The sequence below is a fragment of the Oncorhynchus mykiss genome, chromosome 16, assembly GCF_013265735.2.
Source record: "Oncorhynchus mykiss isolate Arlee chromosome 16, USDA_OmykA_1.1, whole genome shotgun sequence".
In the NCBI taxonomy this organism is placed as follows: domain Eukaryota; kingdom Metazoa; phylum Chordata; class Actinopteri; order Salmoniformes; family Salmonidae; genus Oncorhynchus; species Oncorhynchus mykiss.
Genome location: NC_048580.1, coordinates 728752 through 741080, shown reverse-complemented (window position 1 = coordinate 741080; position 12329 = coordinate 728752). Strand labels below are relative to the sequence as shown.

The window sequence follows — 12329 nt, the reverse complement described above, 5'->3', positions numbered from 1 at the left end:
ATCAAATTCAATAATATATTTGTACCACTGTAAATGCTGTGTTTTTCTTTTTAGAATATAGAGGCATTTTGAAAACGTGTTTTCAAACACTTGTTTTTCCCAAGTGTAGCAGGTTGTGAACTCTGCAAACGTTTCCACTCCGATAATGAGGTAAATGACTGTAATTAATATGTTCATTCAATACATTGTAATACAAAAGAGGAAACCCACCCATAGTGGGCTATTAGCAGGACAATAGACTCCAAGAAAGAGATCAAGAAGGGGGGTAGGAGGAGCCTTGTATTTAAAGACACAGTAGTCTAATAAACATATACATTTTCAAATAGTAACACAAATATTCTAATTCAATAACATATTTCTACCACTGCCAGAAGAGGACTGGCCACCACACATAGCCTGGTTCCTCTCTACCCGGTACAGCCAGAAGAGGACTGGCCACCACACATAGCCTGGTTCCTCTCTAGGTTTCTTCCTAGGTTTTGGCCTTTTCCTAGCCATCGTGCTTCTACACCTGCATTGCTTGCTGTTTGGGGTTTTAGGCTGGGTTTCTGTACAGCACTTTGAGATATCAGCTGATGTAAGAAGGGCTTTATAAATAAATGTGATTTTATTTGAAGGCATTTTTCAGGGTTTGGTGTAAGGTATTTGGCATGATGTGGTGTCAGGTAGTTTAGCAGAGTTTGGTGTGAGGATTTTATCATGGTTTGTGTCAAGGAGTTTTGCAGTGTTCGGTGTCAGGGTGTTTAGCAGGATGTGGCATCATGTAGGTTTGCAGGGTTTGGTGTCAGGAAGTTTTGAAGGGATTGGTGTCAGGGAGTTTTGAAGGGATTGGTGTCAGGGTTAGTTTTGCAGGATTTGGTGTCATGGAGCTTTGCAGTATGGTGTCAGGTATTTTTTAAATGTTGGTGTCAGGAGATTTTGCAGGGTTTGGTGTGAGGCAGTTTAGCAGGGTTTGGTGTGGGGTAGTTTTGCAGGGTTTGGTGTGAGGCAGTTTTGCAGGGTTTGGTGTGAGGCAGTTTTGCAGGGTTTGGTGTGAGGCAGTTTAGCAGGGTTTGGTGTGAGGCAGTTTTGCAGGGTTTGGTGTGAGGCAGTTTTGCTGGGTTTGGTGTGAGGCAGTTTTGCTGGGTTTGGTGTGAGGCAGTTTTGCAGGGTTTGGTGTGAGGCAGTTTTGCAGGGTTTGGTGTGAGGCAGTTTTGCTGGGTTTGGTGTGAGGCAGTTTTGCAGGGTTTGGTGTGAGGCAGTTTTGCAGGGTTTGGTGTGAGGCAGTTTAGCAGGGTTTGGTGTGAGGCAGTTTTAGCAGAGTTTGGTGTCAAGGTGTTTTACTGGGTTTGGTGTCAGAGGGTTTTTCAGGGTGTTGTGTCAGTTAGTTTTTTTAAAACGCATGACTAGTGCTCACAGGCACTACACAAAAACCAGATCCCACAAACAACAGGTGGGGAAAGGCTGCCTAAGTATGATCCCCAATCAGAGACAACGATAGACAGCTGCCTCTGATTGGGAACCATACCCAGCCAACAAAGAAATAGAAAAACTAGAATGCCCACCCAAATCACACTCTGACCTAACCAAATAGAGAAATAAAAAGGCTCTCTAAGGTCAGGGCCCTGGCCATAGAGAGGCTTTTATTCTCTATTTTGGTTAGGCCAGCGTGTGACTAGGGTGGGCATTCTAGTTTCTTTATTTCTATGTTTTGGCCGGGTATGGTTCCCAATCAGAGGCAGCTGTCTATCGTTGTCTCTGATTGGGGATCATACTTAGGCAGCCTTTTTTCCTTTGTATTTTGTGGGTCTTTGTTAGTGGCACTATAGACCTAGTAAGCTTTGTTTCTTTGTTGTGTGGAAATGTTAGGATTATTTTGCTCTTCACTCAGTCACTTATTTCGATATAATGAAAGGTGTCCCTCAAGGGTCAATATTGGAACCTGTTCTCTTTACTAATGATAATATTGGTCTGTGAAAACCTGTAACATTCACCTGTATGCAGACAACACTGTGATGCTATTACTCCTACAGCTGACCAGGCTGATTTAGAGCTGTGATTTTGTTGCCTTGCAGAAAGCCCTGTGGTTTAAAATTAGCACTTAATACAGGAAAAAAACGAAATATGTTGTTTTTCTAATTTTCTTGCAAATGTTTCAAATGGATTACCCATGTATTCATTGGATGGTTCTCTCATCTCTTGGGTTTTAAATATCTGGGCTTTTGGACAAAAATCTAATGTTTAAAAACATACAGCCATAGATTTTCCTGCCAGCTCTGAACTATGGTGCCTCCATTTATCAGAGTGCAGCAGCCAAACTGAAAAAACATTTGGATTCAGCCTTTCGCTTTATCACAGGTGACAGGTTTAATACTCATCATATTGTATCAGAACGTCGAATGAACCTCACCAAAGTCCCATAGATCACTTCATTCCTCCCTTTTCGTTTACAACGATAAGCTGCACAAGCTTCCAACATATGGCAATTGACTTTTAATAAAGTAAAAAAATATGAGGCACCAAACACATTAGCAGGGATGGTTAACACTTGAGGTCCCTCTAGTCTCAACTGGGTAAATCCTCCTTCAGTTTAAATGCCATTTTTTGAATAATCTGCAGAACTCCCTGTTGAATTTGTTAAATTAACTTGTTATGATTAAATGTACACATGTCAAACCTGGGACAACTATAGTTAACTATGCTTTGTGGAAAGTAACTATTTTTCTGGGGTAACAAATACTTTCTTGGGAGGCAGGGTTGGGGAGTAACAGATTACAAAAAAACTGTAACTGTAATCTGTTACTTTACTAGCATAAATATTGTAATCAGATTACAGATATTTTGAAGAAATAGATGATTACTTCTAGGATTCATTTTAAATTCTGAAAGGATGTTTGCCAAATTTGACACCTTTCTGTTTTCTCAATGATATTTAAATCAAGATTGAAAAAAGGCGAAAGTTTAAATTTGTGTGCAAAACTGTCATCAAGGCTGGCTACTTTGAAGAATCTAAAATCTAAAATATTTGTTGGTTTGTTTAACACTGTTTTGGATAGGCAAGTCAGTTAAGAACAAATTCTCATTGTCAATGACAGCCCAGGAACAGTGGGTCACTAACTGCCTTGTTCAGGAACAACAGATTTTTAACCTTTCGGTTACTAGTCCAACGCTCTAACAACTAGGCTACCTGCCGCCCCTAATGATCATGCTGTTTATTCAGCTTCTTGATATGCCACACCTGTCAGGTGGATGGATTATCTTGGCAAAGGAGAGATGCTCACTAACAGGAATGTAAACACATTTGTGCAACAACATTTGAAAGAAATACGCTTTTTGTTTATTTGGATCATTTCTGGAATCTTTTATTTCAGCTCATGAAACATGGGACCAACACTTTACATGTTCTGTTTATATTTTTACAAAGTGTATTATATATTTATATTTAAGTATATTAAGGAATCAGTGTGTTAGTGTAATCTTGGCCCAGTACATACCTCAACACATTATTTTCACATGTTCATCCTTTAATGTATTTTAGGGGCAACGTTTCATTTAATGTTTATACCCCCAAGTATAACCCAGAAAGACCATCTTCATGTTCTCAACATGCACCGTTTCATGGGTGTTAGGATTGCTGTCCATGGCTGCCCTGTAGTTCACTGGTGCTACCCTGTAGTTCACTGGTTCTACCCTGTAGTTCACTGGTGCTACCCTGTAGTTCACTGGTGCTACCCTGTAGTTCACTGGTGCTACCCTATAGTTCACTGGTGCTACCCTATAGTTCACTGGTGCTACCCTATAGTTCACTGGTGCTACCCTGTAGTTCACTGGTGCTACCCTGTAGTTCACTGGTTCTACCCTGTAGTTCACTGGTGCTACCCTGTAGTTCACTGGTGCTACCCTATAGTTCACTGGTGCTACCCTATAGTTCACTGGTGCTACCCTGTAGTTCACTGGTGCTACCCTGTAGTTCACTGGTGCTACCCTATAGTTCACTGGTGCTACCCTGTAGTTCACTGGTGCTACCCTGTAGTTCACTGGTGCTACCCTGTAGTTCACTGGTGCTACCCTATAGTTCACTGGTTCTACCCTGTAGTTCACTGGTGCTACCCTATAGTTCACTGGTGCTACCCTATAGTTCACTGGTGCTACCCTATAGTTCACTAGTGCTACCCTATAGTTCACTGGTGCTACCCTGTAGTTCATTGGTGCTACCCTGTAGTTCACTGGTGCTACCCTATAGTTCACTGGTGCTACCCTGTAGTTCACTGGTGCTACCCTGTAGTTCACTGGTGCTACCCTGTAGTTCACTGGTGCTACCCTATAGTTCACTGGTTCTACCCTGTAGTTCACTGGTGCTACCCTATAGTTCACTGGTGCTACCCTATAGTTCACTGGTGCTACCCTATAGTTCACTAGTGCTACCCTATAGTTCACTGGTGCTACCCTGTAGTTCACTGGTGCTACCCTATAGTTCACTGGTGCTACCCTATAGTTCACTGGTGCTACCCTATAGTTCACTGGTGCTACCCTATAGTTCACTAGTGCTACCCTATAGTTCACTGGTGCTACCCTGTAGTTCATTGGTGCTACCCTGTAGTTCACTGGTGCTACCCTATAGTTCACTGGTGCTACCCTGTAGTTCACTGGTGCTACCCTGTAGTTCACTGGTGCTACCCTGTAGTTCACTGGTGCTACCCTATAGTTCACTGGTTCTACCCTGTAGTTCACTGGTGCTACCCTATAGTTCACTGGTGCTACCCTATAGTTCACTGGTGCTACCCTATAGTTCACTAGTGCTACCCTATAGTTCACTGGTGCTACCCTGTAGTTCACTGGTGCTACCCTATAGTTCACTGGTGCTACCCTATAGTTCACTGGTGCTACCCTGTAGTTCACTGGTGCTACCCTGTAGTTCACTGGTGCTACCCTGTAGTTCACTGGTGCTACCCTATAGTTCACTGGTGCTACCCTGTAGTTCACTGGTGCTACCCTGTAGTTCACTGGTGCTACCCTGTAGTTCACTGGTGCTACCCTGTAGTTCACTGGTGCTACCCTGTAGTTCACTGGTGCTACCCTATAGTTCACTTGTTCTACCCTGTAGAACCTGATGGCTTAGCATCTGACAGAGGGTGTAGCCTGATCCTCAGCTTCTTTGAAAGCAACAACTGTCAGCCTTCGGTTGTAGCTGCGAGCCTAACACTTCTGGGTCATATTCCCCTGTTGTTGGATATGCCACTGCCGCTCAGCATAGGCTTTTTGGTCTGGAGGCTGAGCCAACAGTCGCTCTAGAGGACCCTTCAGTTTTCTTCCCAGAGCGACCCGGACAGGAGAGAAGCCTGTGCTCTCATGGTAGGCAATTTTGATGGACAAACAGAACGCTCCCAAACACAGATCCCAGTTCTGGTGATTAGCCTTGACGTAAGAGTCTAACATCATCTTTAGGTTCTGGCTAACCCTCTCCATAAAGTTGGTTTGGGGGTGGTAGCTGGTGGTAAGTTTCTGAACTACCCCCCAATGCTTAGTAGTACTGTAGCAGGTGTAGTACTATAGTACTGTAGCAGGTGTAGTACTGTAGTACTGTATTAGGTGTAGGACTGTAGTACTGTAGCAGATGAGGTACTGTAGTACTGTAGCAGGTGTAGTACTGTAGTACTGTAGCAGGTGTAGTACTGTAGTACTGTAGGAGATGTAGTAATGTAGTACTGCGGCAGGTGTAGTACTGTAGTACTGTAGTACTGTAGCAGGTGTAGTACTATAGTACTGTAGCAGGTGTAGTACGGTAGTACTGTAGCAGATGTAGTACTATAGTACTGTAGCAGGTGTAGTACTGTAGTACGGTAGTACTGTAGCAGGTGTAGTACTGTAGTACGGTAGTACTGTAGCAGGTGTAGTATTGTAGTACGGTAGTACTGTAGCAAGTGTAGCCCATCATGCAAATGTAATAATAATCAATAATTTTTATATTTTTTTAACCATCTTACATATATAACCTTATTTGTTCATTGAAAATGGTGAATGACTCACCACAGGTTAATGAGAAGGGTGTGCTTGAAAGGATGCACATAACTCTGCAATGTTGGGTTGTATTGGAGAGAGTCTCAGTCTTAAATCTTTGGCCAAAAAACAGGGAAAATGCAGTGCGGCAAATTCAAATAAAATGATATAAAAATCAAACTTTCATTAAATCACACATGTAAGATACCAAATTAAAGCTACACTCGTTGTGAATCCAGCCAACATGTCAGATTTTAAAAAGGCTTTTCGGCGAAAGCATAAGAATCTATTATCTGATGATAGCACAACAGTAAACAAAGAGGGTAGCATATTTCAACCCTGCAGGCGCTACACAAAACGCAGAAATAAAATATCAATCATGCCTTACCTTTGACGAGCTTCTTTTGTTGGCACTCCAACATCACAATTGGTCCTTTTGTTCAATTCATTCCGTCCATATATATCCAAAATGTCAATTTATTTGGCGTGTTTGATCCAGAAGAAAACAGCTTCCAAATTGCGCAACTTCATTACAAAATATTTCAAAAGTTGCCTGTAAACTTTGCTAAAACATTTCAAACTACTTTTGTAATACAACTTTAGGTATTGTTAAACGTTAAAAATCGATCAAATGGAAGACGGGTCTATCTGTGTTCAATACAGGAAGACAACAAACCAACGCTACTTTTCAAGTCTTGCGCAACTCTCAAGAGTGTTACGCAGTTCCTAGATGGCCGTACTTCTTCATTGCACAAATGAATAACCTCAACCAAATTCCAAAGACTGGTGACATTCAGTGAAATCCAGTGAAAGGTAGGAACTGAAAACAAGTTCCTAAGAAATATAGTTTTCCAATGAGAAATCACTGAACAGACAGAGACCTCAAATAGAAAATTCTGAACAGTTAGTCCTCGGGGTTTTGCCTGCCCCATAAGTTCTGTTATACTCACAGACATGATTCAAACAGTTTTAGAAACTTCAGAGTGTGTTCTATCCAAATCTACTAATAATATGCATATCTTATATTCTTGGCATGAGTAGCAGGAAGTTGAAATTGGTTACGCAATTTATCCAAAAGTGAAAATGCTGCCCCCTATACCATAAATAATTTCCCACACACAGTGGCCTGTACTTAGTTTTCATGCTACTGAGGGCCGAGAATCCACTCTCACAAAGGTACGTCGTTGCAAAGGGCATCAGGGTCTTAACAGAGTGATTTGCCAAGGCAGGATACTCTGAGCGCAGCCCAATCCAATCATCTGGCAGTGGCTTCTGATTAAATTCAAATTTCACAGAACCGCTTGTTGCAATTTCAATGAGGCCCTCTTGTTTTTTTATTTATATATTTTTTTCTCCTTTATTTAACCAGGTAGGCCAGTTGAGAACAAGTTCTCATTTACAACTGAGACCTGGCCAAGATAAAGCAAAGCAGTGCGACAAAAACAACAACACAGAGTTACACAAGGAATAAACAAACAGTCAATAACACAATAGAAACATTTATGTAAAGTGTGTGCAAATGTAGAAGAGTAGGGAGGTAAGGCAATAAATAGGCCATGGAGGCGAAATAATTACAATTTAGCATTAACACTGGAGTGATAGATGATGATGTGCAAGTAGAGATATTGGGGTGTAAAAGAGCAAGAGGATAAATAGCAATATGAGGATGAGGTAGTAGGGTGGGCTATTTACAGATAAGCTGTGTACTGGTACAGTGATTGTTAAGCTTCTCTGACAGCTGATTCTTAAAGTTAGTGAGGGAGATATAAGACTCCAGCTTCAGTGGTTTTTGCAATTAGTTCCAGTCATTGGCAGCAGAGAACTGGAAGGACAGGCGACCAAAGTAAGTGTTGGCTTTGGGGATGACCAGTGAAATATACCTGCTGGAGCACGTGCTACGGGTGGGTGTTGCTATGGTGACCAGTGAGCTGAGATAAGGCGGGGCTTTACCCAGCAGAGACTTATAGATGACCTGGAGCCACTGGGTCAGGCGACGAATATGTAGTGAGGGCCAACCAATGAGAGCGTACAGGTCGCAGTGGTGGGAAGTATATGGGGCTTTGGTGACAAGAGATTTCAGCAATATATAATAGAATGTCCAATTTGTGATGGTAAATGCCCATTGTAATGTATTGCTAATGGACAGTGTCCAATACACATAATACATTGCCAGTCTTAACATGTTATACTGCAGTTGGACAGTGTCCATTGCCAATATATTGCAATTGGACAGTGTCCATTACACATGTGCTCTATTGTCAGTGTGAACATGCTATTCTGCAAGTTGATAGTGTCCATTGCATATCCATAAGGACTTCCCATTACGAAATGGACATGCTGAATCAACACCAATGAGAAATTCGGACTTCCTATGACTTCCTATGATCAAACATAACAAATAGACCTTCTAGGTTGATTCAGGGCTTTACATAGTGATATATATAATTTGGTTAGTGTATAGGTATACCATCTCACCTTCCTCTGTCCGTCCTCCCCTGGGCCACTGTCCTCCAGCATCATCTTTAGGTACTCTTCTTTAGACAGCTTCTCCAGGGCCTTGGCCTCTCTCTCCCTATCTGCTGCCTGGTGACACGCTGCCTCCTGGAGGTACAACTGCCTGCAAGAGACACACAGGAGAGAACAGAAAGTCTGGTCAGAGACCAGCCAGGATAACCCTGTCTAAGGGACAGGAAGGAGTGGGAGAGGGGATGAGGGAGTGGAGGATGGCCTTTTGACAACCCAGCTTTGGTCAAAGAGAGAAAAGATCAGAGGGGTAGCCAGCTGTTTATACAAAACTGTTGGTCAGTACCAATCAGGGCCTTCAGGGGCAGCAACAGGCAACATCTTAGCATGGCAACGGCACCAGGTGCTTTTCTGAATCATGCTGAAGATATTTGTCAGTGGGAGGAGAGGTGTGGAATTAGGAAAGGGAGAAATGCATGCTGTGAAGGAAGAAGCCAAGTCAGGGGGCAACCGGGAGTAGGGAGGGACAAAAAGGTTTTATGACACAGAGACAAAGAGAAAGGGGGAATAATATTTTATTGTGGTTAGAGTACAATAGAGTGGTACATAAACACAGAAACATGCAGGCAGCAGGAGCAGACAGAGAGGTCAGACCACAGAGAGGTCAGACCACAGGGTTGGAGTCAGACCATAGGTTTGGAGTCAGACCACAGGGTTGGATTCAGACCACAGGGTTGGAGTCAGACAACAGGGTTGGAGTCAGACCACAGGGTTGGAGTCAGAACACAGGGTTGGAGTCAGAACACAGGGTTGGAGTCAGACCACAGAGTTGGAGTCAGACCACAGGGTTGGAGCCAGACCACAGGGTTGGAGAAAGACCACAGAGAGTTCAGACCACAGGGTTAGAGTCAGACCACAGGGTTGGAGTCAGACCACAGGGTTGGATTCAGACCACAGGGTTGGAGTCAGACCACAGGGTTGGAGTCAGATCACAGGGTTGGAGTCAGACCACAGAGAGGTCAGATCACAGGGTTGGAGTCAGACCACAGAGAGGTCAGACCACAGGGTTGGAGTCAGACCACAGAGAGGTGAGAAAACAGGGTTGGAGTCAGACCACAGGGTTGGAGTCAGACCACAGAGAGGTCAGACCACAGGGTTGGAGTCAGACCACAGGGTTGGAGTCAGAACACAGAGAGGTCAGACCACAGGGTTGGAGTCAGAACACAGGGTTGAAGTCAGACTACAGGGTTGGAGTCCAGAGAAGAGGGTTGGAGTCAGACAACAGGGTTGGAGTCATACGACAGGGTTGGAGTCAGACCACAGGATTGGAGTCAGACCACAGGGTTGAAGTCAGACCACAGAGTTGGAGTCAGACCACAGGGTTAGAGTCAGACCACAGGGTTGGAGTCAGACAACAGGGTTGGAGTCAGACAACAGGGTTGGAGTCAGACCACAGAGTTGGAGTCAGACCACAGAGTTGGAGTCAGACCACAGAGAGGTCAGACCACAGGGTTGGAGTCAGACCACAGGGTTGGAGTCAGACCACAGAGAGGTCAGACCACAGGGTTGGAGTCAGAACACAGGGTTGAAGTCAGAACACAGGGTTGGAGTCAGAGAACAGGGTTGGAGTCAGACCACAGGATTGGAGTCAGACCACAGGGTTGAAGTCAGACCACAGAGTTGGAGTCTGACCACAGGGTTGGAGTCAGACCACAGGGTTGGAGTCAGACCACAGGGAGGTCAGACCACAGGGTTGGAGTCAGACCACAGGGTTGGAGAAAGACCACAGAGAGTTCAGACCACAGGGTTGGAGTCAGACCACAGGGTTGGGGTCAGATCACAGGGTTGGAGTCAGACCACAGGGTTGGATTCAGACCACCGGTTTGGAGTTAGCCCACAGGGTTGGAGTCAGACCTTAGAGAGGTCAGACCACATGGTTGGAGTCAGACCACAGGGTTGGAGTCAGACCACAGGGTTGGATTCAGACCACAGGGTTGGAGAAAGACCACAGGGTTGGAGTTAGACCACAGGGTTGGAGTCAGATCACAGGGTTGGAGTCAGATCACAGGGTTGGAGTCAGACCACAGAGAGGTCAGACCACAGGGTTGGAGCCAGACCACAGAGAGGTCAGACCTAAGGGTTGGAGTCAGACCACAGGGTTGGAGTCAGACCACAGAGAGGTCAGACCACAGGGTTGGAGTCAGACCACAGGGTTGGAGTCAGACCACAGAGAGGTCAGACCACAGGGTTATAGTCAGAACACAGGGTTGGAGTCAGACCACAGGGTTGGAGTCAGAGAAAAGGGTTAGAGTCAGACCACAGAGTTGGAGTCAGACAACAGGTTTGGAGTCAGACCACAGGGTTGGAGTCAGACAACAGGGTTGGAGTCAGACAACAGGGTTGGAGTCAGACCACAGAGGAGTCAGACAACAGGGTTGGAGTCAGACCACAGGATTGGAGGCAGACCACAGGGTTGTAGTCAGACCACAGAGAGGTCAGACCACAGGGTTGGAGTCAGACCACAGGGTTGGAGTCAGACCACAGAGAGGTCAGACCACAGGGTTGGAGTCAGACCACAGAGAGGTCATACAACATGGTTGGAGTCAGACCACAGGGTTGGAGTCAGACCACAGAGTTGGAGTCAGACCACAGGGTTGGAGTCAGACCACAGGTTTGGAGTCAGACCACAGGTTTGGAGTCAGAACACAGGGTTGGTGTTAGACCACAGGGTTGGAGTCAGACCACAGGGTGGGAGTCAGACCGTAGGTTTGGAGCCATACCACAGGGTTTGAGAAATACCACAGAGAGTTCAGACCACAGGGTTGGAGTCAGACCACAGGGTTGGAGTCAGACAACAGGGTTGGATTCATACCACAGGGTTGGAGAAAGACCACAGGGTTGGAGTCAGACTACATAGTTGGAGTCAGACCACAGGGTTGGAGTCAGACCACAGAGTTGGAGTCAGACAACAGGGTGGGAGTCAGACCACAGGGTTGGAGCCAGACCACAGAGAGGTCAGACGACAGGGTTGGAGTCAGACCACAGGATTGGAGTCAGACCACAGGGTTGGAGTCAGACCACAGGATTAGAGTCAGACCACATGGTTGGAGTCAGACCACAGTGTTGGAGTCAGACCACAGGGTTGGAGTCAGACCACAGGGTTGGAGTCAGACCACAGGGTTGGAGTCAGACCACAGTGTTGGAGTCAGACCACAGGGAGGTCAGACCACAGGATTGGAGTCAGACCACAGGGTTGGATTCAGAACACAGGGTTGGAGTCATACCACAGGGTTAGAGTCAGACCACAGAGTTGGAGTCAGACCACAGGGTTGGAGTCAGACCACAGGGTTGGAGTCAGACCACATAGTTGGAGTCAGACCACAGGGTTGGAGTCACACCACAGAGTTGGAATAAGACCACAGGGTTGGAGTCAGACCACAGGGTTGGAGTCAGACCACAGGGTTGGAGTCAGACCACAGAGAGGTCAGACCACAGGGTTGGAGTCCGACCACAGGGTTGGAGTCAGACCACAGGGTTGGAGTCAGACCACAGGGTTGGATTCAGTCCTCCGGGTTGGAGTCAGACCACCGGGTTGGAGTCTGAACACAGGGTTGGAGTCAGACCACAGAGAGGTCAGACCACAGGGTTGGAGTCAGACCACAGTGTTGGAGTCAGACCACAGGGTTGGAGTCAGACCACAGAGAGGTCAGAGCACAGGGTTGGAGTCAGACCACATGGATGGAGTCAGACCACAGGGTTTGATTCAGACAACAAGGTTGGAGTTAGACCACAGGGTTGGAGTCAGACCACAGGGTTGGAGTCAGACCACAGGGTTGGAGTCAGACCACAGGGTTGGAGTCAGACCACAGTGTTTGAGTCAGACCACAGGG

The 12329-nt window shown here is 45.6% G+C and overlaps 1 protein-coding gene across 4 annotated transcripts in view; it reads right to left on the bottom strand.

Moving 5' to 3' along the window:
- The window catches only part of LOC110517286 (signal-induced proliferation-associated 1-like protein 2), a 317547-nt gene that overhangs the window by 34738 nt on the left and 270480 nt on the right, over positions 1-12329 (bottom strand). For all 4 annotated transcript variants that reach the window (XM_036945905.1, XM_036945907.1, XM_036945906.1 and 1 more), the window contains one exon: positions 8452-8593. In XM_036945905.1, the coding sequence (XP_036801800.1) occupies positions 8452-8593 (142 nt within the window). The remainder of the gene's footprint in view (positions 1-8451; positions 8594-12329) is intronic.